General features: G+C 44.9%; 1 protein-coding gene across 1 annotated transcript in view; it reads left to right on the top strand.

Moving 5' to 3' along the window:
- Positions 1-23,631, top strand: part of LOC120913109 (rho GTPase-activating protein 6-like) — an 84,367-nt gene extending 60,736 nt beyond the window's left edge. The window contains exons 7-12 of the mRNA XM_040322817.1: positions 1,147-1,297; positions 2,775-2,923; positions 9,173-9,337; positions 16,101-16,198; positions 19,619-19,758; positions 23,462-23,631. Coding sequence (XP_040178751.1) covers positions 1,147-1,297; positions 2,775-2,923; positions 9,173-9,337; positions 16,101-16,198; positions 19,619-19,758; positions 23,462-23,616 — 858 coding nt within the window. The 3' untranslated portion in view covers positions 23,617-23,631. The remainder of the gene's footprint in view (positions 1-1,146; positions 1,298-2,774; positions 2,924-9,172; positions 9,338-16,100; positions 16,199-19,618; positions 19,759-23,461) is intronic.
- Positions 23,632-27,456: the final 3,825 nt, after the last annotated feature.

Raw genomic sequence — 27,456 nt, 5'->3', positions numbered from 1 at the left:
CGGTAGGGTTGAGGTCAGGGCTCCGTGCAGGACGCTCAAGTTCCAAAAGTACTCAAACTATTTCTTTATGGAGCTGGTTTTGTATATAGAGACCCAGTCATGGTGGAACAGAAAAGGGCCTTCACTCAACAATTATCTGTGTATGTCGTAGTATTAAACAGTACCCTTCACTGGAAATACTCAGATTTAGAAAGGTGTCCACCTCCTTTTGGCTATATAATGGATGTGATGGCTGGATGTCCACCCACGTTTGGTCATGTAGTGTATATATAATGATAAGATTCTAAGGCCCAGATTCTCGTCCAGCGGCGTAATTTTGTGCGGGCGTAACGTATCCGCTTTGCGTTACGCCTCCGCAACTTAGACGGGCAAGTGCTGTATTCTCAAAGCACTTGCTCCGTAAGTTGCGGCGGCGTAGCCTAAATCGGCCGGCGTAAGCCCGCCAAATTCAAATTTGGATCAGGGGGGCGTGTTTTATGTAAATATACTGTGACCCGACGTGATTGACGTTTTTGCGGACCGGCGCATGCGCCGTCCGTGGAATTTCCCAGTGTGCATTGCTCCAAAGTACGCCGCAAGAACGTCATTGGTTTCGACGTGAACGTAAATGACGTCCAGCCCCATTCACGGACGACTTACGCAAACGACGTAACTTTTTCAAATTTCGATGCGGGAACGGCGGCCATACTTAACATTGGCTGCGCCTCATATAGCAGGGGCAACTTTAAGCCTAACGTAAACGTCGTAACTTTAGTGCGTCGGCCGCACGTACGTTCGGGAATTCGCGTATCTAGCCAATTTGCATACTCAACGCGGAATTCGACAGAAGCGCCACATAGCGGTCAAAAAAAAATGCAGTTAAGATCCAACGGCGTAAGAGACTTACGCCTGTCGGATCTAATGGATATCTATGCGTAACTGTTTCTAAGAATCAGTCGCATAGATACGACGGGTCGGATTAGGACTTACGACGGCGTACATGGCGCTGCGCCGTCGTAAGTCCTTTCAGAATCTGGGCCTAAAATCCTGGGATGTTTTTGTACTGACATCTAAATGAAAAAAAGGAGATTCCTTTTCAAATTCAATATTTTATATTTTTATTATTTACTTAAATTTAATCATTTTAATTTTAATGTAATCATTTAGCTTCGAGAAGAGTTTGCAAATTGCGGTGACGTTCTCCTTGGAGAAGACACGTGTGTCCATGACATATCTGCAGTGCTCAAGGGGTTTCTGAGGGACTTGCAAGAGCCTCTTCTACCTCAAGAATTATATACAGCGTTCATGCAAGCTGCAGGTAAATCTACATTTATTTTTCATCCTTAGGCGACACCCACATATGGGTTGGTCCTGCTTATTCAGGTTTCTAAAAAAAGCGTAAAAAGCACATACAATGGAACCTAGGATTATGAGCACAATCCATTCCAGGAGAATGCTCCTAATCCAAAGTACTCGCATATCAAAGCGAATTTCCAAATTGAAAACGAAAATAATTTGTTCTGCAGTGACTTCAATGGCATGCAATACCACATGCGGCCAGAGGTGGGGGGGGGTGCCAGAGAGCCTCGAAAACGGGCGGAAAGGCCCGAGGACACCTCGGCTGACCTCGGAAAGACTCTGGTTGTTTTCAACCAATATATGTAGTACCGGTATAGTCCTCCCCGCCCACCTTTTCCTGTCGGAGCTTCAGGGTTTGTGGGGAATCCCTGAAACCCCTTTTATTTATACTCGGAAAGACTCCGTTCCCGATCTGTCCTCTGGCCTTTCTGTGCATTTCCGAACGGCGCCGATTGGTTTCCGGCGCCCCCCCCCCCACCTGAGGCCAAACGCGGTACTGCACACCGCTTTGGCCTGAATCCTGCTCAACACTCGCAAACCGAGTTAGGATTTTTTTTTAAATACAGCGCTCGTATCACGAAACGCCCATTAACCACGTTACTCGCAATCCGAGGTTCCACTGTAACTGAATATTGACCTAATTTTGATTTAGATACTATAAACAAAAGAAATATTACATAAGCTGGCTATAAACTAGTAGAACTGTGTTAGAAAATGTTAATTTCACGAAGGCTCATTTGATTTTCTAAACGTTGGTGGGTGTCAAATTGACGTTTTTGATAAAAACATTACGAGGAGCAGGATGAGAAATTTTTCCTAACCACTTCCCGCCCAGTCAATAGGCAATTGACAATTGACGTCCGGGAAGTGGTTGTGAAATCCTGACTGGACGTCTATTGACGTCCTGCAGGATTTCAGGCCTGGGCGCGGCGATCGGTGATGCGGGGTGTCAGTCTGACACCCTGCATCTCCGATCTCGTGTCTAACCACGGCTGATCACCATGTAAACAGGAAGAGCCGTTGATCTGACAGACATCAATAAAAAAAAAAAATAACACAATCGATGCCAATCAGTGCCCACAAATGGATATTTATTATAGCAAAAAGTAAAAAATATTGCATTTTTTCAAAATTGTCGCTCTATTTTTGTTTATAGCGAAAAAATAAAAACCGCAGAGGTGATCAAATACCAAAAGAAAGCTCTATTTGTGGGGGGAAAAGGACGCCAATTTTGTTTGGGAGCCACGTCGCACGACCGCGCAATTGTCTGTTAAAGCGACACAGTGCCGAATCGCAAAACCTGGCCTGGGCATTTAGCAACAAAATGGTCTGGGGCTTAAGTGGTTAAAGACCATCAGAGTGGAAAAGGCATAGGCTACAATGTCACCCCTTGACATATCTAACTTATCTTCAATTCTTTTTTTTTTTGTGTGCAGGGTTGGATCCCCAGGAAAGAATAAACATTCTTCAGCTCCTGATTTTTGCCTTGCCCCCATGCAATGCCGATACATTGCTCCGTGTCTTGAAGATGCTGCATATAGTATCGCTCCATGAGAAGGACACAGTCAGTCTTGCAGGAGACCAGGTAGGTGGGACTCTGTGCTTCATGAAAATGGGGATATCAACAGCCTTGATTATATATATATTTTTCCATAAATAGTTTGAGGTCAGTATACTTATACAAAAAAAATGAAAGAAACAGTAGCTAGGGCAGGTGTAAGCCTGCCCCCTATTGACAAGAATGGATACAACGTGGTGCGACGACGGCGCATACAACGCCTGGTACAGTAAATAGACCTCAATTCAAAGTATAAGGTAGCTCTGATAAAAACGTAGTAAAACAAACATGGACTCTGCCCCACCCCCGTGATATCGTGGTAATCTCTTCCTGGGAGTCATAAAAAAAAAGTATCCTTATTTTTTTATTTTTTTATGGTCACCTTAGCTTTTACTTAAAAATATTTCTTAACGGGGTATTAATCTGCCTTTGCAAACGCAGATATTATCTTTATAAAAGTGGCAGTGACATCATCACTGGGCTGCGCAGAGAGCAGTACTGTGGGAGGGGCTCAGCGGGCTCCACCCACTGCAGACTGCCTGTAGAAAACTACAGGATCGGGTGGAGACAAGACCCAGCTTATGGTACTCTCCTGGTGAAGAGGAAACGTGACAACATTTTTTTTTTATATTATTATATATTTATATGTATATTTGTATTATATATTTTTTAATTAATATTATTATATAAAATTAAATAATAATAATTGTATATTATATTATATATATATATATATATATATATATATATATATATATATATATATTTATATTATTAATAATAATAATAATAATAAAATGAAATATTATTATTATTATTATGATGATTATTTAATTTTATATTTAAATATATATTAATAATAATATATATTTAAATATAAAATTAAATAATAATATTATTATTATTATTATTAAAATATATATATATATTTTTTTATAATAATATATTATATAAAATTAAATAATAATTATATATAATTATTATTTAATTTTATGTATTAATAATAATAATAATAATAATAATAATAATATATAATAATATTATTATTATTATTATGATTATTTAATTTTATATTTAAATATAAAATTAAATAATCATCATAATAATAATATTTCATATTATTATTATTCTATTTTTAATATATATATATATATATATATATTAAAAAAAAAATAATAATAATAATATAATTATTATATTTATTAATTGAAAAACAAAAACACATAGATACATAAATTAAAATAAATTGATTAAAAAAAGCTGCAATCTAAAAAGGTCCGAACCCCTACCATAAGCATAGATAATTACAAGAAACAGATGCGCTAATCTACAAGAATATTCACAGAGCAAATATACACATAGAAAATAGAAAATATAAGGGCATAAAGTGAGTCCACTGACAAAAACAAGTGTATAAAGAAAATGGCTCATAAAATGTGCATACAAAATGTCCAACTAGCAAACCCTTATACAAAAGGGAACTGAGTGAAGCAAGTATGTGAAAACTTCTGTGCTCTTCAATGAAATTGGGTGAACCAAATATCAGGGAACATCGGTTCTCTACAACACACAAAGATAATATCCCATCACCACACAGAGCCTCTTCTTACCGGACAGCGGCAGTTTCAATCATCGGATAATAATCCCACCATTCTCCAACAGACTGGGCTGTAAAAACTTCCAGATAGCAGCGGGCGTCAGACACTGGAGACAATGATCCCATCAGGCTCCAACACCTTAACCGCTTCAGCCCCGGAAGATTTGGCTGCTCAATGACCTGGCCATATTTTGCGATTCGGCACTGCGTCGCTTTAACTGACAATTGCGCGGTCGTGCGACGTTGCTCGAAAACAAAATTGACGTCCTTTTTTTCCCACAAATAGAGCTTTCTTTTGGTGGTATTTGATCACCTCTGCGTTTTTTTTTTTTTTGCGCTATAAACAAAAAAAGAGCGAAAATTTTGAAAAAAAACCACAATATTTTTTACTTTTTGCTGTAATAAATATCCCACATTTTTTTTCAAAAAAACTTTTTTCTTCCCTCAGTTTAGGCCGATATACACATTTCTACATATTTTTGGTAAAAAAAAAAAAAAAAATCGCAATAAGCATACATTGATTGGTTTGCGCAAAAGTTATAGCTTCTACAAAATAGAGGATAGTTTTATGACATTTTTATTATTTATATTTTTTACTAGTAATGGCGGCGATCTGCGATTTTTATCGTGACTGCGACATTATGGCGGACACATCGGACACTTTTGACGCTATTTTGCGACCAATGTCATTTACCGTATTTATTGGGGTATAGCGCGCTCCCGCATATAGCGCGCACCCCTAAAGTTGCCCCGAATTCCTGTGGAAAAAAGATTTTTTGTACTTACAGTTTTGGTGTCTTGCGCGGCGTCCATCGGCGGCCTCGTCGGTTCCGGCGTTCGTCTACGGCTTCGGGTGTCCTCTTCGTCGGGTCCGGTGTCCTTCTGCGGCGTCCTCCCCGCTCGTTTCCCGCGCCCAGTTTGAATACTGCGCCGACATATACAGAGCGCAGTACACTCGTGTATTGTCGGGCAGGCTCGGCTACTCTCGCGCTGACGTCCTGTACGTCCAGGACGTCAGCGCGAGAGGAGCCGGGACTGCCCGACTATACCCGAGTGTACTGCGCTCGGTATATGTCGGCGCAGTATTCAAACTGGGCGCGGGAAAGCGGGTTTCGGCGTATATCGCGCACCCACAATTTTGCCCTGATTTTCAGGGCAAAAAAGTGCGCGGTATACGCAGATAAATACGGTATACAGCGAACAGTGCTATAAAAATGTACTGATTACTGTGTAAATGACACTGGCAGGGAAGGGGTTAAACACTAGGGGGCGATGAAGGGGTTAAGTGTGTCCTAGAGAGTGATTCTAACTGTGGTGGGGGGGGGGGGCTACCACTGACATGACTCCTGATCACTGGGAGCAGTAGATCTCTGTCCTGTCACTAGGCAGAACAGGGAAATGCCTTGTTTACATCTCCCCACTCTGCCTCTTCTGCCCGCAATCTCGGGCCGCTGGGGAACATTGAGTTCCCGGGAACCTGCGAGCGCACTCCGAGGCACACAGCGGGGGCGCGCTCGCTAGGCGGCAAATTCAAAGGGACATACGGGTACGCCCATTTGCCTGCCCGTGCCATTCTGCCGACGTATATTGGCGTGCGGCAGTCGGGAAGTGGTTAACAGCACACTAAAAACTTACATCAAGGCAGCCAAACATCAGCAAAAATAAAAGCACATAAAAAACCAGCACCAGCTCAAAACGGTCTCACGATGGGCTCCACCCGACTAGTTTCTCCCTAATAGGCTTCAGCTGGGAAAGGAGGCTCACCCAAGACGTCTGCTAGTAGCCTATAAATACAAGTGGATGTGGGTGACACCCGGAAGCTGAATTGATCTATACATCCTTTTGGTGTCACCTAGATGGGACATGTAAAAAATTCTAAATAAGAATAAAAACATGCTATGCCACCAAAAATGTAATCAATACTTGGTATTAGGCGTGCATAAAGGTCAAACATATCTAAAAGGATTACCAAAAAAAAGAATAAAAAAAACAAAACTTTTTTGCAAAAAAAATTGTTTTAAATTTTAAATGTGTTCAGGATGTAGAGATCAACTGATTCTCTCCACAAAGAGCACATTTGCAGATATGTATACATATAAACCCTCTGGGCCAGATCCACGTAGCGCGGCGCATTTGTAAGTCCGGCGTAGTGTATCTCAGATACACTACGCCGCCGTAACTTACAGCGTATTTCCCGCATCCACAAAGAATTTGCGCCGTAAGTTACGTCGGCGTAGTGTAAATCTGTCGGTGTAAGGGCGCGCAATTCAAATCACTAAGTTGTGGGCGTTTTTTATGTTAATACGTCTTGACCCAACGTAAATGACGTTTTTTTGGAACGGCGCATGCGCCGTCCGTGGGGGTATCCCAGTGCGCATGCTCCAATTTAACCGGCAACAAGCCAATGCTTTCGACGTGAATGTAATTCTACGCAAAGCCCTATTCGTGAACGTTTTACGCAAACGACATAAACTACGGAAAATTTGACGCTGGCCCAACGTCCATACTTAACATTGGCTATGCCTCATATAACAGGGGTAACTTTACGCCGGAAAACACCTTACTGTCAGACTAATTTCCCACCGTCCAAAACGCGGTGACGTAAAACACTACGACGAGCCGAGAAAAATGAAGTTCAATGCTTCCGAGCATGCGTCGACTTGATTCTGAGCATGCGTGGGTTTTTTCTCCGTCTGAGTTTCACACAGACGATAAGAATTTCCTATCGTTTTTTTTTTTTAAATAAAACATATTCTATTTCTAAACACTGACAGAAAAAAGTCAGATGGGGCCCACACACGATCGGAATTTCCGATGGACTTTTTTCATCGGAAATTCCGATCGTGTGTACGCGGCATAACATTCAAATTTGAAAGGAAATTCCAATACCTATAATTGAATAGTTTGTTATTAGTTAGCTATTATCTATGGGCCGGATTCATAAAGGACTTACGACGACGTATCTCCAGATACGCCGTCGTAAGTCCAAATGTGCGCAGTCGTATCTATACGCGTATTCTGGAAATCAGATACGCCTGAATTTTGCCAAGATACGACCGACGTAAGTTTCCTACGCCGTCGTATCTTGGGCGCATATTTACGCTGGCCGCAAGGGGCGCTTCCGTAGATTTACGCGTCGAATATGCAAATGACCTAGATACGCCGATTCACGAACGTACTTGCGCCCGTCGCATTAAGCTACGCCGTTTACGTAAGGCGTACGTCCGGCGTAAAGTTACCCCTGCTATATGAGGCGCAAGTAATGCAAAGGTATGGACGTCAGAACAAGCGTCGGATTTTAAGTTGTTTACGTAAGTCGTACGTGAATGGGGCTGGGCGTAGGTTACGTTCACGTCGTTGTCATTGAGCCGTCGTATCCTACGGCGTAAATTCAACGTGATTCTGAGCATGCGCGCACATGCGCCGTTCGTTTGGCGCTTCATTTACATGGGGTCGAGATTCAATTCAGTACAACACGCCCACTATCAGCCTACTTTGAATTAGGCGGGCTTACGCCGGCCCATTTACGCTACGCCGCCGTAACTTAGGGAGCAAGGGCCAGATTCACAAAAGGGATACGACGGCGTATCTCCTGATACTCCGTCGTATCTCTGTTTCTATCTATGCGACTGATTCATAGAATCAGTTACGCATAGATATCCCTAAGATCCGACAGGCGTAATTGTTTTACACTGTCGGATCTTAGGATGCAGTACCGCGGCCGCCGCTGGGGGGAGTTTGCGTCGTAAACCAGCGTCGGGTATGCAAATTAGGAGTTACGGCGGATCCCCGACGGATTTTCGTGTTCGCTACGTCGCCGCTAGTCTAGTTTCCCGTCGCAAAGTTAGTCGTCGTTTTAGGTGCCCTAACTTTAGTCAGCAATCGTATTGCTGTCTAAAGTATGGCCGTCGTTCCCGCGTCGAAATGTAAAATTTAACGTCGTTTGCGTAACACGTCCGGGAAAACGGAAGTACGCTACGCGCGTCGCCGTTCGAAAAAAAGACGTCACGGCGCGCAAAGCACGGCGGAAGTTAGGAAACGGAGCATGCGCAGTAGGTCCGGCGCGGGAGCGCGCCTAATTTAAATGGCACACGCCCATTTGAATTGGCCCGCCTTGCGCCGGAGGCCGCGGGCGTAGTTTTCATCGCAAGTGCTTTGTGAATCAGGCACTTGCGATGAAAACTTGCGGCGGTGTAACGTATCTACGATACGTTACGCCGCCGCGATTCTACGCGAATCTGGCCCCAAGTGCTTTGTGAATACTGTACTTGCCTCTCTATGTTACGTCGGCGTAGCGCGTATGAGATGCGATACGCCCGCACAGAGATACGCCGATCTCTGTGAATCTGGCCCTATGACTTTTCGGGTTTTCGTTCTTTTGAATTTTTTTATTTTCTTTCTTATTCTCCGATTTTCCAGTTTTTGAATTTACGAATTGCGATCAAAAGAAATAACCCAAAGAAAGAAAAAACAAACAAACAAAAACGTACAAATTTTTCGGCAGTGCACATGTCTAGTAATGGCCTGCCCCGGCCTCTGTTGCTGCCATTAAATCAAAAGTGTCAGGAGATGGGGTCGATTTAAGGAAAAGCCAAGGAGACCCGGTGGTGAGACTTTTGGAAGCTACTGATATAAATGTTTAAATGTAAACTGATTCCAAGGTCATTTTGTGCACACAGATTCCTGGAAATAAAATGTCGACTGCCAACCTTGCCACGGTATTTGGTCCAAATTTGCTGCAGAACCAGAAGAGTTTGGTGGACGAAAAGCAAAGCTTCCTGGACAGCGCATCTCAGATCACGGTGACGGAGTCCATGATAAAGCATCACCAAACCTTGTACACAGTGAGTACACCTAAGCCGTGGTTTCTACTGGGGCAATTTTCATTGTTTTGCACCTTAAAGCCGAGCTCCGGCCACAATTTCACTTTTTATATATAAATACCCCCCCTGTAATACACAAGCTTAATGTATTCTAGTAAAGTTAGTCTGTAAACTAAGGTCCGTTTTGTTAGGTTGTTACAGCATTTAGACACTTTATAAAATAGAAATTGACTGGGGCCATCTTAAGTGTGGGCATCATGAAGCCAGACTGTATGACTTCCTGGATTTCAGCCTTGCAGACCTTGCACATGCTCAGTGCTGCGCAAGCAGTGTCAGATCAGGTTTCAGCACCTGTGCTGTCCAAGTCACATGATTCTTTGAGACTGGGGAGTGCACAGACTCCTGGAAAGTTACACCCACTACATTCCCAGGAGTCTGTGTGGTGTAGGTTAGGAAGCTTAAGCACCTAGGTGCAGGAAGTGGGAAGATTAACTATTCTGCCTAGCAACAACACTTTGAAGGCATCTAAAAAAAAAAAAAATTCGTAAAGGACTAATGACATTTTTTTAAAACTACTGATGTAATGTTATATTTATGGGTGGAACTCCACTTTAAAATCTAAATTTGATCATTGAAAATTACTTTAAACCCCACCAAACAATGATATTGTTTCTGAAAACAGAAGCCCTGTATAATAAAATGGTGATAGTTGCAATTTTTGTTGCAGCAGTTTACCAAACCTAGATTCTCAGAAAAAAAATGCACACAAACACAATATACCATATACCGTATTTATCGACGTATACCGCGCGCTTTTTTGCCCTGAAATTCAGGGCAAAATCGTGGGTGCGCGATATACGCCGATACCCGCGCCGAGTTTGAACTACTGCGCCTGCATATACCGAGCGCAGTACACTCGTGTATACAGTAGTCGGGCAGGCTCGGCTCCTCTCGCAGTCACGTCCTGTACGTCCAGGACGTGACTGCGAGAGGAGCCGAGCCTGCCCGACTATACACGAGTGTACTGCGCTCGGTATATGCCAGCGCAGTAGTTCAAACTCAGCGCGGGGAGCGGGGAGGACACCGCAGAAGGACGCCGGACCCGACGAGAAGGACACCACCGAAGCCGCAGACGGACGCCGGACCTGACGAGGCCGCCGATGGACGCCGCGCAAGATACCAAAACTGTAATTACTAAAATGTTTTTTTTACAGGAATGCGGGTCCACTTTAGGGGTGCGCGCTATACGCCGGAGCGCGCAATACCCTGATAAATACGGCATATTAAAGTATAAGCCGACCCGAATATAAGCCGAGGCACCTACTCAGGGCTGGATTTGCTCTCCCTGCCGCCCCAAGGCTAGGTTCCGCAATGCACCCCCCTCCCTGCCAACCGAACCACCCCCCTCCCCCCATAATCGACGGGGAATGGCAACTGGATGGCATGGGCAGCACAGTTAGTTCAAGTATTTTTGTCGTTTACTTTTTTTTGTATAATTTAAAAATATTATTTTTCTTATTCTTTACTTTTTAATTACTTTTTTATTTTATTAATTTAATTATTATTTCTTCTTATTTTTTTATTTCTTTTTTTATATTTTTTTTTTACTTCACTTGATTGCTTTACACAGGAGAAAACAATTCCCTGTGTGATAGCAATTGGAGGTAACAGGTTCTCTTTATTGACCCTGTCACCTCCAAAACAGGAGTCCTAGCACTGTGCTAGAACTCCTGTCACAGCTGAGATGGGAAGAGCACAGCTCACCCCTCTCACTGTGTACATCGGTGGCAGGGACAGGAGACAGACTCGGCGGCCGGGGGAAGGACGGAGTCCCGAAGACAGAGCCAGCAGAGAGAGGTGACATCACAGCAAACACTTGTTAACAAGCGAGCGGATTCCTCCACACTACATTTAGTCCTGCTAGAAAGCAACTTACCGCCCTTAACTGTGTGTTCCGGGGCGTCGGGGGACTCCATGCCGATGCCGCCCCGAGGCGCCCCAAGGCCTGGCCTCGGTGGCCTTGTGGGAAATCCGGGCCTGCACCTACTTTTACCACAAAAAAATGGGAAAACTTATTGACTTGAGTATAAGCCTAGGGTGGGAAATGCAGCAGCTACTGTAAGTGGAAAAGAGGGTCAACAATGTCCATTTGAAGCCTCACTGTGCCCATATGCAGCCTCACTATGCCCATTTGCAGCCTCACTTTTCCCATTTGCATGCCTCACTGTGCCCATTTCCATGCCTCAGCCTCGTTCACTGTGCTTATTTGCATGCCTCAGCCTCATTTACTGTGCCCATTTGCAGCCTCACTGTGCCCATTTTCAGCCTCACTGTGCCCATTTTCAGCCTCACTGTGCCCATTTTCAGCCTCACTGTGGCCATTTGCACTCACTGTGGCCTCAGCCTCCCTCACTGCGCCCATTTGCATGCCTCAGCCTCACTCACTGTGCCCATTTTCAGCCTCACTGTGCCCATTTTCAGCCTCACTGTGGCCATTTGCACTCACTGTGTCCTCACTGTGGCCTCAGCCTCCCTCACTGTGTCCATCTGCACTTTTTGTAGCTGCTGACTTTTAAATGAGTAGAACTCAGATTTAACACATTTTTATTACCGTATTTGTTTTTTCTTTTCTAGTACAATTTTTTTTTATTGAAATATATGAAAAGCAAATATAGCTGTAATAATCCCACGCAAGGGATATGAGAAACAAGAAAAACATGGTACAACATAAGAATTCCATTGAAAACATGTTTTGTAGTCAGGGCCGCCATCAGGGGGGTACAGGCAGTACACCTGTAAGGGGCCCGGAGGTCCCCAGGGGCCCGGATGGCAACCCCCTTTAAAAAAAAAATGTTTTTTTTTTATTTATTTTTTTTAGAGGTCCGGAGGTCCCCAGGGGCCCGGATGGCAACTCCCCTTTTTTTTATAATTTTTTTTATAAAAAAAATATATACTTTTTTTTAATATATTTTTATTTTATTTTTTATTAAAGGGGCATTTTTTTAGGGGTACGGGGGGCCCGGAGATCCCCAGGGCCCCGGATGGCAACCCCCCTTTTTTTTATATAAAAAATTTTTTTTTTTGTATATTATTTTATTTCTTTTTTTATATATATTTTATATATATATATATATATATATATATATATATATATATATATATATATATATATATATATATATATATATATATATATATATAAAAGAAATAAAATAATATAAAAAAAAATTCTTTATTTTTTATAAATGTTTATTTTTGTTTATATATATACTTATTTATTTATTTTATTAAAGGGCCCAGAGGTCCCCAGGGCCCTGGATGGCAACCCCCCCCTTTTTTTATATAAATGTTTATTTTTTTTTATATATTTATTTATTTTTTATTAAAGGGCCCAGAGGTCCTCATGGCCCCTGTATGCCTTCCCCCCTTTTTTATATATATTTTTCTTAATTTCTTCTTCTTTTTTTTTTAAAGGGCCCCCATGCTTCTCAATTCGCAGCAACCCCCCCCCCCCCCCCGCTTCTCAATTTCAGGCGGCAGCACCCCCCCCCCGCTTCTCAATTTCAGGCGGCAGCACCCCCCCCCCCCGGTTCTCTGCTCCAGGGGGCCCATGCCTGAAGCTGTGTAAGGGGCCCCATAATTCCTGATGGCTGCCCTGTTTGTAGTATGAACAGTCGAAACAACAATACCCCTCTGGCTAAGGCCCGGGGGGTCAACGTAGGGTGGCTGAGCTTAATTGCTCAGGGGTTGGGGTGTGGAGCAGTCCACAGAATTTTGGAAAAACAAAACTCGAACCAAACTCGTACAAACAAAGAAGAAAAAAAAAAAAGCAACAAAAAAAAAAAAAAAATGGGGGGATTTGGCAGGGGGTGGGCCAGATGGCAAAAGGAGGGAGGCGGAGAAGGAAAGGGAGGTGTAGGATAGGAAGGAAAAAGGGGGGCAGAGGGGGTCAGTTGGAGAGACCCAGGCTGGCCGGGTGCAAAGTTGGAAGATTGTAGGACCACCATGGGCCCCACACCTTGAGGAATTTAGCGTGGGAGTCGTGGAGGATACCAGACATCTTCTCATTAATCATGACAGTCGTTAAGATGCTCTTCACCTCCGCAAACGAGACGGCCGGCTCCCTCCAGGCCCTTGTTATTGCACACTTAGCAGTGATAAACAAATGGGTGGCACATTTTTGCTTATAGGAGAAAAGGCCTGGGATCCGACAATGAACTAAGGCCAACTTGGCCTCTTTGCGGGGTAGACACATGGAAGAGAGCGAACAGAAAGCCAAATACCCTTGACCAGAATCCCACTAAGCGGGGGCATTTGTTTTTTCTTTTAAATCATTATTATGGGCCATATTCACGTAGATCCTGGGGCGGCGTCACGTAAGCCATTTACACTCCGCCCCCCCCAACTTACAGGAGCAAGTGCTGTATTCCCCAAACACTTGCTCCGTAGTTTGGGGCGGCGTAGTGTATTTGGCCCGGCGTATCCCCGCGTATTTCCAAGGGGGCGGCTTGTATTTAAATTAAGCGCGCCCCCGTTTCGAACGAACTGCGCATGCGCCGGGCTTAAAATAGCCCAGTGCGCATGCTCCAGTTCTCGGCGGAAAACGTCAATGACGCCGACGTGTGCGTCATTGACGTAAAGTCGTATTCAAGAACGACTTAGTAAAACGACGTACCCGACGGGAAAACACGACGCGGACCCGACGCCATACTTAACATGGCATACGTGGGACTGGCGTAAGGTTACCCCTCATATAGCAGGGGGTAACCTTACGCCTACACAAACGACGTAAGCAACGGTTACGCGATTTCGTTCGTGAATCAGCGTATCAGGCTCATTTGCATAAACAAATGAGACCTGAACGTAAACGCCACCTAGCGGCCGGCAGAGAATTACATTTAAGATCCGACAGTGTAAGTGACTTACAGTAGTCGGATCCTAGCCTAAATCCGGCGTATATTGTTTTGTGAATACAAAACAATGATACGCCGGCGGGAATTTCGAATTTCGCCGGTGTATCAGTAGATACACCAGCGTAACTTGTTTAAGAATATGGCCCAATGTGTTTTGGAAGTACATAGTCAGGTTAAAAAAAGACACAAGTCCATCTAGTTCAACCAATAACAAAAAAAAAAAAATCATACAATCCCATATAGTACACTTTTTTATACAATCAAAACAGTGGTTTGTTCAAAAATAAAGCAAAAATGCATATGCATTAACAAATATTAGGTATTATTATTATAAAATTATCTTTTTTTTTTTACTTTTTAAAAATATTTTAACGGTTTTAATAAATTTATTAGTTTTTTATTTATTTTTTGAGCTTTTTGTTTGCTGTTATTTATTTTAATTTTTTGTATTACAATTTTTTAAGCTTTTTTTTTATAATTTAACTTTATTTCTTTCAAAAGGACTGTAACAAACCCCTATATAACGCATGAAGGGTTTCTAGATTGTAAGCTCTAACGAGCAGGGCCCTCTGATCCCTCCTGTATTGAATTGTATTGTGACTGTACTGTCTTCCCTGATGTTGTAAAGCTCTGCGCAAACTGTTGGCGCTATATAAATCCTGTATAATAATAATAATAATAATATCTGTTCAAGAAGTGGAAATACTTGGTAACCATTGTCATAAATCTTACGAGCTGGCAGCTTTCTGTGCTGCACTTGGTCCAAGTTCCCTCTGTACTACAAAACACCCCCTCCCCCCCTAAGTTATGGAGCTGGGGTGAGGAAGGTGTTCTGTAGTCTTCGGTACACTTCCTGTCCTAGGAAAACAATGCTGATCCTCCATAGATACCAATACAGCCACCTTGTTTAAGGTATGGTTAAACTGTAATATATTACATTTGTGTTCATGAGTTTAGTATTGTGTCATGTTTTGGGATTCCTTAAATCCTTTTTGTTAGGCTGTATACAATTATACTGTATAACCCTGACTATGGGGTTCTAAGGAATCCTGAAAGCTTGTGTGAACTTAAATTGGCTAGTAAAGGATATCACATATTAAAAAAATTCTGGGCCAGATTCAGGTAGATTTACGTTACGCAGCGGTGGCGTAACATATCCCATTTACGTTACACCGCCGCTGGTTTACAGCGTAAGTGCCTGATTCACAAAGCACTTACCTGTAAACTTGCGGCGGTGTAACGTAAATCCGCTGGCGCAAGCCCGCCTAATTCAAATGGGGCGGGCACCATTTAAATTAGGCGCGTTCCCGCGACGAGCGTACTGCGCATGCTCTGTCCGTAAAATTACCCGACGTGCATTGCGCTAAATGACGTCATTGGTTTGACGTTAACGTAAATGGCATCCAGCGCCATTCACGGACGACTTACGCAAATGACGTGACATTTTAAATTTCGACGCGGGAACGACGGCCATACTTAACATTGGCTAGACCACCTAGGGCTTAGCTTTATCTTTACGACACGTATCGCTACAGAAACAACGTAAATTTAGATCGACGGGCATCGCGGACGTTCGTGAATCGCCGTAACTAGTCATTTGCATATTCTACGCCGGCCTAGAATTGCAGCCTAAGATCCGACGGTGTAACACAAGTTACACCTGTCGGATCTTAGGGCTATCTATGCGTAACTGATTCTATTAATCAGTCGCATAGATACGACGCCGTCGTATCTCTTCTGTGAATCTGGCCCTCTGTTCTTGAGTTTTTTTATTTTACTACATTTTATTTTTAATTTTTTTAATACATTTTATTTATTTGAATACATTTAATATATTTGAATTCCTGTAATTTCTCTTCTTTTCTTTTTAGGTTCCCCCCAATACACATAGTGAAATAATGATACGGCTATTGCAGACAGATCCAGAAGTTGTAGATTACTTATTGCGGCGTAAATCCTCAGACCCTCAGTAAGTGGCAATATACTGGGTATATGAGATATACACTATATATATATTTAAAAAAAAAACAGAATGTAAAGTTATTCTGTACGAATAAGATTCCATGGTAATCATGTTTTGTATCTCTCCATCAAGAGTCATGATAATATGATTTTGATTCATAAGATCTAATTGATTGGAAGACATGGCTTGATGGGTTTTGTTTTGAGGAACTTGTGTCCTGCACAGAGCCCTGACTATTAACCCTACTTTTGGGAAGACTTTTGGGGATCAGGTACTAAGGCCCAGATTCTCAAAGGGCTTACGACGGCGCAACGCAATGTACGCCGTCGTAAGTCCTAATCTGGGCCGTCGTATCTATGCGACTGATTCTTAGAATCAGTTACGCATAGATATCCATTCGATCCGACAGGCGTAAGGCTCTTACGCTGTCGGATCTTAAATGCAATTTATTTTTTTGCCGCTAGGTGTCGCCTCCGTCGTTTTCCCCGGCAAGTATGCAAATTAGCAAAATACGCGAATTCCCGAACATACGCGCGGTCGACGCAGTGAAGTTACGACGTTTACGTTAGATTTGCGACGCATAAAGTTGCCCCTGCTATATGAGGGGCAACCAATGTTAAGTATGGCCGTCGTTCCCGCGTCGAAATTTTAAAATTTACGTTGTTTGCGTAAGTCGTCCGTGAATGGGGCTGGACGCCATTTACGTTCACGTCGAAACCAATGACGTCCTTGCGACGTCATTTGGAGCAATGCACCCTGGGATATTTTCCGGACGGCGCATGCGCAGTACGTTCGGCGCGGGAACGCGACTAATTTAAATGCTCCACGCCCCCTACCCGGCTCATTTGAATTAGGCGGGCTTGCGCCAGGGGATTTACGCTAGGCCGCCGCAACTTTACAGGCAAGTTCTTTGTGAATAAAGCACGTGCCTGTAAAACTTGCGGCGGCGTAACGTAAACCAGATACGTTACGCCCGCACAGTTTTACGCACATGTACGAGAATCTGGGCCTTAATCTCAATCCTACTGCACATCTCTGGCATTTGATCTCTTCCTGTCCAACATCAGTACCCAACCTCATCCCTACTTTTTAAAAGACCTTTAGAATCAGGTACCTAACCTCAACCATAATGAACACCTTTGGCATCAGGTCATCTCACCCAGAATCCGTTTCTGACCTCAACCCAACTGAACACCTTTGGTTTGAGGTCTTCTTATCCAACATCAGTACCCAACCTCAACCCCACTGAATGCCTTTGGGATAACGTCTTCTTCTTCAACATCAGAACCTGACCTCAAGCCTACTGAAAGCCTTTTGGATCACGTCTTCTCATTCAACATCAGTACCTGACCTCAACCCTACTGAACACCTTTGGGATCAGGTTTTCTCATCCAAATTCAGTATCTGGACTCAACCCTACCCTTTGGAAGACCTTTGGGATCAGGTACCTAACTCAGCCCTATTGAACACCTTTGGCATCAGGTCTTCTCATCCAAAATCAGTTGCTGACCTCAACTCAACTGAACACCTTCTGGGATCAGGTCTTCTTATCCAACATCAGTAGCTGACCTCAACCCTACTGAACATCTTTGGGATCAGGTCTTCTCATTAACCATAAGTATCTGACCTCAACCCTACTGAACATCTTTGGGATCAGGTCTTCTCATTAACCATCAGTACCTGGCTTCAACCCTACTGAACACCTTTTGGGATCAGGTCTTCTTATCCAACATCAGTACCTGAGCACAACTTTACTGAACATCCTTGGTATGAATCGGAAGGCCATTCCAAATGATGGAGTTCATGTGATTCCATGTGAGGGGGACTACAGTAATAATACTACAGCGTACAAAGACATTTTAGACAATTGTGCTCTTCCAACCTTGTTGACTGTGCTCTTGGCTATCATGCCAGCTCCATAAAGACGTGTTGTGATGAGTTTGGTGTGGAGGAACTCAAGTGGTCTACACAGAGCTCTGACCCTCAACACTACTGAACACCTTTGGGGTGACTTTGAATGCCAATTCCAAGCCAGGTCTTCTCATCTAATCTTAACTAATACCTTAACTTCATCAAAATTTTTGTTGGATATAAGTTTCCACAGATACACTACAAAATCTTGTGGAAAGTCTCCCCAGAAAAGCGGAGGTTGTTATAGCCACACATGGAACCATCTCCATGCTCATATCATGGTTTTGGAATGTCCATGTCCAACATGTTCATATAGATGTGATGGTCAGGTGTACTCAAACTTTAGACAATCTAGTGTACACTGGCAACTTTTGATTTCCAGAGCTTGTTTCCATCTGATTAAGAATGGCCAAGAAACTCTTTATTTACCAGAATTGTGTCTAAGGAGGCAATGATTTTCTGGTATGTGCAATGGTAGAAATAGGAACAAATGGCAAAAATCAACTGCAGCAAAAGTGGGCCCCCTCTCGCTCCAGCCTTGGCTATCCTTGGTCTCCCTCTCCTCATTGGCTGAGACAGCAGTGGGAGCCAATTGTCAATCATAGAGAGAGCAGGGGCGGGACCAAGCTGGGGCTCTATGTGTCCTATGAATGCATAGAGCCGAGTTCAAAAGGAAGCATGCGCCAGTGCCCCTATAGCAAGCAGCTTGCTATTGGGGGCACTGGTCAAGGGGGGAGGGGCCAGGAGTGCCAGCGTTGGTCCTGAAAAAAAGAGGATCGGATATGCTCTGTGCAAATCCATTACACAGAGCAGGTAAGTATGACATGTTTGTTTTTTTGTTTTTTAAACAGCCGAAACCTTTAATATTACTTTAATGTAGTATAGTGGGGTTTTCTCAAATTTGACTGCAAAAGTGGAACAACACTTTAAAATACAATCAGAGAATACATTTCTTCTCAAGTAATATGGACACCACAGTAAGGAAGAAAGAACCAGGCATGGCAATGTTTTGGGGGCCAACCTATCCCCTTTATCAAGCCTGTTCAGACCTGATTTTCTGGGCTTCCTGAGGAAATATAGAAGAATTGGAGCTAAGGAGTTTATCTCAAGGCACTGATGTGTTGGTAAAATAAAATGAGAACTGTGCAAAATTAAGGCTTTGAATGCCGTGTGGTGTTGATATGTGCCCAACGGTGCCAATGGGCATCGTCTGAGGCATAAGACTGAAAAAAAAATCATCTTCTGCAGAAGAGTTTGCAGAAGAGTTGCCCACTTTGCCGACAGACCAACATTGACCAAATGAAGACCACGGTGCTACCAACAGTTAAGAAATACTCTTCCCGAAACCTGTATCTACTCAGAAATCTGGGTAAGTAATTCTCAAAAAGATACATTGACTGGAAGTTTAGGATTCAAATTCAAACAGAGAAAATACAATATTGTAAAAATGTTTAAAAAGTGTAAAACGTTGCTAAATGAATGTCATATATCGATCCACTGCTACTTCATTTGCAGGATGCTGAATGAGGAGGAGGAAGAGGAGGAGGAGGACGTGACAGAACATGAAAGCCAGCACTCCATAGTTCACTTCTCACCGACTGGCCACACCAAGATTGAAACAATTGTGAAGATACAGAAAACTAAAGGAAGAACAGGTGAGATGTTGAAAGTTTTAAAGAAACATTTTAAGTTGCTTTGATATACACAGGTGTGGCTGCTTTCATCCCCTCCACGTTCCTCTTTTGTACATACTGTCCACTGTCATACCTCCACATTCCTCTCCTTCACCTCCCTCCATGCTGCCCCCCTGTGCTCTCCACCGCCCCTGGCTCTCAGCCTCCCCCGAGCTCTCCACCTCCCCACCTGTGCTCTCCGCTGCTTCCTCTGATCTCTCCACCTTCCCCTGGCTCTCAGCCTTCCCCGTGCCCTCCACCTTCCCCCATGCTCTCCGCTGTCCCCCCTGTGCACTCCATATCCCCCATGCTCTCCTCTGCCCCCCTGTGCTCTCCAACTCCCCCTGGCTCTCAGCCTCCCCCATGCTCTCCACCTTCCTCCTAGCTCTCCACTGCTCCCCTGTGCACTCCTCATCCCCCCATGCTCTCCACCTCCCCCCATGCTCTCCGCTGCCCCCCTGTGCTCTCTAAATCCCCCCATGCTCTCCGCCTCTCCCCCAGTGCCTTCCAGACCCTCCAGTGCTCTCCAGCCCCCCCTCCCAGTGTTGTCCGCCTCCCTCTAGTGCTCTTCACCTCCCAACCAGTGCTCTCCAGCCCCCCTCCCCCAGTGTTGTCTGCCTCCCCCAGTGATCTCTGCCTCCCCCTATCCCCCTGTGCTTTCCGCCCAACCCCTGTGTTCTCCTGCCCTCCCTGTGCTCTTTGACTCCTCCCCCAGTGCTGTCGGCCTCTCCCAGTGATCTCCGCCCCCCTTGTACTCTCTCTCCACCCTCCCTGTGCTCTCCTGGCCTTTCTGTGCTCTCCGCCCCACCCCATGTTTTTGCTTCCTCCTGTGCTCTCCGCCCCACCCTGTGTTTTTGCTTCCTCATGTGCTCTCCAACCCCCCACCTCCTGTGCTCTCTGGCCCCCCCTGTACTCTCCTCTTCCCCCCTGTGTTCACTGCCTCTCCCCTGTGCTATCGCCTCACCCCATGTTCTCAAGGTTCCTCCCTGTTCTCTCCACCCCCTCTCCATGCTCTTTCCCAGTCTCCCTTGCCCCCCCCCACCCCACACCTCTGCCAGGTACCCCCCTCCCCTCTCCCGGGGGATCCGTGAGGGTGGAGAGTGGCAGACTCTCCAACCAGGGCTGTCTTAATGAGAGGGCACACCTGGGCACTGCTCAGGGGCCCCAGCTGCAGGGGGGGGCTGCACTTTCCCCAAAGCAGCTGGTCCTTGAGCCCACATTCCCCTGAAATTGGGGGCCCCATGATGGCACTGAGAGTCATGGATACACAGGGGAGGCAGTCTACCTCCTTTATGTCTGTTTACCTGCACTTTCATCATTGTAGGGGCCCCAGAGCATTACTTTGCCCAGGGGCCCATGATGCCATTAAGACGGCCCTGTCTCCACCCACAAATTGTGAGTCCCCTGCATACATGCATGTACATACATAAATGCATGTGTCGAGGGCACAAAAATGTTGATTGCAATACACATATTAGATATTGCTGCACACCTCAGAGTGCGATCAATAAATCTAGGCCCATTGTTCATGGATTTTGAAAAAATATTTTTTATTGAGTATGATTTGCATAGGTACAGAACATGGCCTTTGCGCACTCCCTAGCAAACAAATACAGATAACACAAACTGCTAAATAATACAACTTATCAAATAAAAGAACAAAACATTTCATACACTTTGTTTGGCCGTTCTAGTAATTTATTTCAAGGATTAATGAATTACAAGGAGATTCTTGTTCCCTCTCAATCTACAGAGTGATACATCAGGAGAACATTAACTCATAGTTGGATTTATAAGCCTGAGTCATGGAATCTGGTTTAGGGTTTACTAAAGTTCAAAGTTGAGGGCTGGATGACCCATCCAGGGCAGCTCGTCGATGCACAAACCCCCCCCGGTTCTAAAATGTTGAAGAACATTCTAGAAACTAGAGGGCGGGGGTTAGAAGGGCTGTCCTGCATGTTTAGGTAAGCTTAGTCAATCCCCAGGTGGTGGGCATGTCAGGGGACTAAGTGAGCCCTTAAATATGTTTGATCCATGCCAGCAGGGGAGTTGGGTGGAAGATGGAGATACAGTATTGAGGAGATTGTCGTTGCCCTCGAAGGGGGTCTACCTCGGGTGGCTGGCCTGGAAAGTTCCTACTACAGGAGAAGTTGGAGGAGGCTTTACTGAGAGGCAATGGGAGCAAGGAGGACAGTATGAGTACTGCACCATGGGAGAAAGGACATACAAGGGGGAGAGACTGCCATAGATAGAAGGTCTCTCTAGAGGATAGCGTGTGCCTAAATTCTCCCTCTTTGCCCTGGGAGATCTCCAGAAAGGCAGTCGGGCAGACCAATGAAGAGAGTCGGTCGGGTAGACTGGTTAAAAGGGGCAGCCAAGTGGGCTGGTAAAGGAGCAGCCAGGTGGGCTAGCATTTCCTGCAGAAGGCAGGGCTGGGATCAGTGTCTACAAGGAAGCTGGAGGTACTCTAAGAGACAGTCTACAACCGATCTGCGCTACTTCTACAAAAGGGACTATTAGGTAGATTCAGGTAGAGGCGCGCTATTTTGCGGCGGCGTAGCCTAGCGTGTTTATACTACGCCGCCTTAAGTAAGAGAGGAAAGTACATGATTCTCAAAGCACTTACCTCCTTACTTAGGGCGGCGTAGTGTAAATACGGCGGGCGTAAGGGCGCCTAATTCAAATGGGTTGGGGGGGTGTGTTTAATGGTAATGAGGCTTGACCTCACGTTTTTTACGTTTTTTTTACACTGTGCATGCGCCGGGCGCCTACATTTCCCAGGGCGCATTGCGGCTAAGTACGCCGTACGGGCCTATTGATTTCGACGTGGACGTAAACGACGTAACTCCCGATTCGCGGACGACTTACGCAAACGACGTAAAAAATGACGAACCTCGCGGCGGGAACGGCGGCCATACTTTAACATTGTTATTCCACCTAATAGGTGGAATAACTTTAGGCCTGTAAAGGCCTTACGGAAACGGCGTAAATCGACTGCGGCGGCCGGGCGTACGTTCGTGAATCGGCGTACAAACTCATTTACATAATCTACGCCGGCCGAAATGGAAGCGCCACCTAGCGGCCATCCGAAAAATTGCAATCTAAGATATGACGGCGCAAGCCGTCGTATCTTAGATATGTTTAAGCGTATCTCTGTTTGAGCATACGCTTAAACATACGGCGGCGTAGATTCTGAGTTAGGTCGGCTTATCTACTGATAAGCCGGCCTAACTCTACCTGAATCTACCTATAAGAGTTCCTAGCCTGTAAAGGGCTTTTGCATCTTTTAAAAACTGTCAGAACTGAAGGGAGAAGAATCCGTGTTGAACCTGTACATAGGGAGGAAGTTGTCCCTATGTTGTTGCTACCAAGTTGGGCATGCCATAATGTATATCTTCATCAATGTTATTACCCCCCTAATTAAACAAAACTTAAGGACTAAAGCTAAAATGTTCAGAGTTCAGGACCCCCAACTGGTAGGTTTCGCTTTGACAATGTAAAAGGACATACAGTATATCTTTCTCCAGTAATGTTGGGGCTTCCTTCTTTATCCAAGAGGGTAGATAGATTGATGGATGAATGATGTTTAGGATATTCATATGTTCTCATTTTTTTTTCTTCTTACCCAATTATTATATCCACACTTCATATATTAATTTGTGCTTTCATCCTGGTTTCCTCACAGGGGGTCGGGAGAATTCGTTGCGGTTAACGAGGCGCCGGATGTCTCGTTCGCAGGAGAATCTGACGGAGGTGCCTGCTGTCACACCTCACAAAGGCCCATTGCCCCGATTCTTGCACCCCTCTTTCATGGTTCCCCCTTTCCAACTAAATAAATGATATTTATGTCATGATCATCCAGGTATCATAAGAGACTGCCCCCCCCCCCCCCACAGCAAAGGTATACTCACCCATCCATGCTCCTTTGCAACCTACTCTCTCCTGGAGTCCAATATGGGTGAGTGTGGCATAGTAAGGATGGCGTTGGAGCCTACCCAGGTGGATGATATCACTGCCCCTTCCCACATGACAGTGTTTGGTCCTGACAACTGGCCGCTTAGGCTTGAGCAGCATGGAGGAGGTCAGATGCCCCTTTCATACTTAGGGATCTGTTGCCTTAGAGCAGGGGGTCTCCAAACTATGGCCCTCCAGTTGTTCAGGAACTACAATTCCCATCATGCCTAGTCATGTCTGTGAATGTTTTTTTTTTATCGTTCTTGTGCTCTTACCTTACTCAATCTGCTACCCTCGTGAGACATTCTTCTAGCCGCCAGGATCGTCATTGTCCAGGAAAGGATGTTTTATAAAAATGATAGATGGACGTTTCCATCCTAATTGTGGGCACTCTGAAGCCCTCCTGGATTTGCTTCCAGGATACGGTGAATGCTGATGTCCCAGCATTCACCGCTCTATCCCGCGCTTGCGCAGTGTTGACGGCGAGCCCAACCTCACTGTGAGGTTGGGCACAGTGAGGTTGCAATGGCCACAGTGAAGCTGCAAATAGGCATTGTTGACCCTCTTTTCTGCTTACAGTAGCTGCTGCATTCTCACCCTAGGCTTATACTTGAGTCAATAAGTTTTCCATTTGTGGTAAAATTAGCTACCTCGGCTTATACTCGGGTTGGCTTTTACTCGTGTATATACAGTATATGACCACTAAGACAAAACAACGTTGCATACAGATAAAGAGGCACCCTTAAATTCCAGTCAGAGTCTACCCCCTTAGAGAGTCTAACCCCTTAGATCAGGGTGTCAAACTCAATTTCATCATGGGTCGCATCAGCATTATGATGGCCCTCAAAAGGGCCGGTTGTATCTGTAAGATTAGATGTCCAGCGCATCCCCTCCCCTTTACATTAGAAGTCAAGAGCCCCCCCACCATCAGAAGTTGAGTCCCCCACTCTCCCTTACATCACAGTGCACCCCCTTTCCTTAAGCTGCTGCTGGGAAGAAGCTGAATGCATTGCTTAAAAGCAGAAAGTAAGGATCTTGAGGAGTACCAGAGGAGGGCGAGGGCCACATGAAATGGCCTTGAGGGCCGGATTCAGCCCGCGGGCCTTATGTTTGACACCTGTGCCTTAGAGCCATTAAAAATGACTAAATCAACCAACATAACCCCCCTGGAGAAGGGGACACACGCTCAACATTGTAGGGTCCCATCAAAATGTAAGGAAGGCTTGAAGATTTTAAGGGTTAATTGTAAGTAGCACAGAGGTCAGAGGTCAGTAGTAAGAAACACAGACTGCTGGGACCAGGAGTAAGAAACAAGTAAGAGCTCAGAGGTCAGTCATATGTAATGCAGAGTGCAGCGGTAAGGGGCGATGCAACTCAGAGGTCAGGAGTAAGTAACGTAGAGTACAGGGGTCATGAATTAGTAATGCAGAGGTCATTAGTATGTAACGCAGAAGGCAGGGGACAGGCGTAAGTAATGTAGAGATCACTAGTAAGTAACATAGGCCCGGATTCCCAAAGCACTTACGCCGACGTATCACGAGATACGCCGCGTAAGTGTAACTATGCGCCGTCGTATCTGTGCGCCGTGCCCACAATCTGAGATACGTCTAAAAATAGGCTTCCTACGACCGACGTAACTTGCCTACGCCGGCGTATAGTGGGCGCATATTTATGCTGGGCGCATTTTCCGCTCCCATTGATTTTCTATGCACATATGCAAATGAGGAAGATACGGCGATTCACGAATGTAGTTGCGCCCGGCGCATAATATACGCGGTTTGCGTAAGTCGTACGTCCGACGTAAAGTTATTCCCCATAAAGGAGGCGCAACTCATGCAAAGGTATGGACCAGGGAACAGAGCCGTCATATTTTACGTTGTTTACGTATTACGTGAATATGGCTGGGCGTAGGTTACGTTCACGTCGTAGGCAGTGATCCGTCGTATCTTAGGGAGTAGTTCCGACGTGATTCTGACCATGCGCACAGGGATGCGGCCACGGGACGGCGCATGCGCCGTTCATTTTAAGTACTTCTATGGCGCTTGCCCCATCATTTGCATGGGGTCACGCCTCATTAGCATGGCTCACGCCCACTTCCACCTACGCTGGCTTACGCCGAGGAAACCCAGCGTATCTTTAAGAGCGAGTGGGAGCGAGTGCTTTGTGAATCCAGTGCTTGCCTCTGTGCGCTGCGCCGGCGTAGCGTATGTATGTGAATCTGGGCCGATGTATGTGAATCCGGGCCATAGAGTGTAGAGGTCTGGAGTAACACAGAAGTCATTAGTATGTAACACAGAGTGGTCAGGAGTAAGTAACAAAGAATTACTGGTATGTGACACAGAGTGCAAGGGTGAGGAGTATTGCAAAGTTCAAAGGTTAACGCATAATGGGGTCAGAAGTAAGTAACATACAGTGCTGAGGTCAGAAGTAACTAATGTACATCTTTTCCCAACAAGCAAAAATACCCCCTTAAAGTACAAAAGCCTACCCCCCCCCCCCCCCTTTGAAAAATTCACTCGCCAGACCTCAGATGTTGCGGCTCCCAGCAGAATAAGGGAAGTCCTCCAGGTCTCCCTTTTGGCTGTAACACATTAGAGCCAGGGAGGGTCCTAGGGCTTCCCCCAGCAATACATTCACATTGCCTGAACTCTGATCTGAGATCTAAGAGACAGCATGGCAGGGTTAGGAGGAAGCTGCAAGGTGGGTTGACAATTTCCATCTTTGAGCGGCAGAGCAAGGGTTCTCTGATGGAGTGGGGGTGGGGCAAGGGATCATGGATGAAGTATACCTTTGCTGTGGATGGGGCTATCAGCAGACACTGACACTTTTCTATAAACAGACGGGGCCTCTTAAAGTGTAACTGTTTTTTGTACAGTTAATCTTTAAATTACTCCCACACCACCTGTCCTACAGTACATCCCTGGAGTCCTGTGACAATGCTGCCCCTCCTTAGATACAGTACATTGAGTGAGCGTTGTCACCCTTGGACAGGAAGTCTGTTACTGGCAGGATCACTAGGTGAAAATAAAGAAAAGCATTAAAGTCCATGCAATATATTCTCATTTAGGAGTTCAATTTATGATATTCTTTTGTTGCATTTTGTATGAATGTATAATTAAAATTGTAATCTTTATTAAAGTGAACAAATTTTGTAAAATGTACTCTTCTTCTGATTCACTATTCAAAGGTTTTTCTACCGACACCCAAACCATCTCTCCTTAACAACCTGAATTCAGTTTTGGAAAGGGGTCCAAATTAATAAATAATGGGATATAAGCATTCTGTGCCGCCCCAATGGGGCATAGTAGTTATATATATATGTAGCGCTCACCCCCGAAGGAGCCGCTGGTTGATTTTGGGATCGGCCTGCTAAGTTACCCTGGCGGTGTCTAGGGGTGCAATTGTGAGAACAGCGGTAGTGAGAGAAGGTCCAGACAGCCAATAAAAGGGTTTTCAATGCTTTATTGTCCAGGCCAAACACGGCCAACATCAACACGTATTAGGAAGGTCAAGGTTGATGAAGGAAAGAGAAGAGAACATTGCGGTATCAGGCCTGGATGTTGAATGGAGCAATCAATACTGCTCTGTATAGTACCAATTGTAGTAACTCGTCGCCACTCTGCTCGGAGTGGGTAAAGTGCCCCCGGACAGACCCCTATAACAGTCCTGGCAGCCGAAGCGTCACTCTGAACTAGCTGGGAGGAACAGGTCTCTCTCACAGACCCG

This window comes from Rana temporaria, chromosome 9 (genome assembly GCF_905171775.1).
Source record: "Rana temporaria chromosome 9, aRanTem1.1, whole genome shotgun sequence".
Taxonomy (NCBI): domain Eukaryota; kingdom Metazoa; phylum Chordata; class Amphibia; order Anura; family Ranidae; genus Rana; species Rana temporaria.
Note: the sequence above shows the minus strand (reverse complement) of the source record. Positions and strands in the feature narration are given on the sequence as shown.